Raw genomic sequence first — 322 nt, forward strand, 5'->3', positions numbered from 1 at the left:
GTGATCTTTTTTTATTCAGGAATTGCATGACTCGAAGAAGAAACGAAAGGATGAAGAGAAATGAAGGCAAACATAGTAAATTGATGAATGATGAATTTTCTGGGTTTTTTTACGTTTTAGAGTTTGTGTAAATTAGGTTAGGTGAAAGAAAGGAAGAATACTATTCATTGGCTTAGGGATTAAGTGTAATTATTGAGGAGGAAAAATGTTAATTCTTGACTGGAGATTAGGTTGGATTGGAAAGGATTTAAGAGACATGAAAGGAAGAACAGTAAATTGGTTAATAATGAATTTTCTCGGTTTTCCAGTTTCAGTGTTTGAG

The 322-nt window shown here is 32.3% G+C and overlaps 1 protein-coding gene across 1 annotated transcript in view; it reads left to right on the plus strand.

Moving 5' to 3' along the window:
* Window positions 1–205: 205 nt before the first annotated feature.
* The window catches only part of LOC108574737 (RNA pseudouridylate synthase domain-containing protein 2-like), a 98,499-nt gene continuing 98,382 nt past the window's right edge, over window positions 206–322 (plus strand). The window contains exon 1 of the mRNA XM_017937369.1: window positions 206–271. Coding sequence (XP_017792858.1) covers window positions 206–271 — 66 coding nt within the window. The remainder of the gene's footprint in view (window positions 272–322) is intronic.

Source organism: Habropoda laboriosa, unplaced genomic scaffold, assembly GCF_001263275.1.
Source record: "Habropoda laboriosa isolate 0110345459 unplaced genomic scaffold, ASM126327v1 scaffold225, whole genome shotgun sequence".
In the NCBI taxonomy this organism is placed as follows: domain Eukaryota; kingdom Metazoa; phylum Arthropoda; class Insecta; order Hymenoptera; family Apidae; genus Habropoda; species Habropoda laboriosa.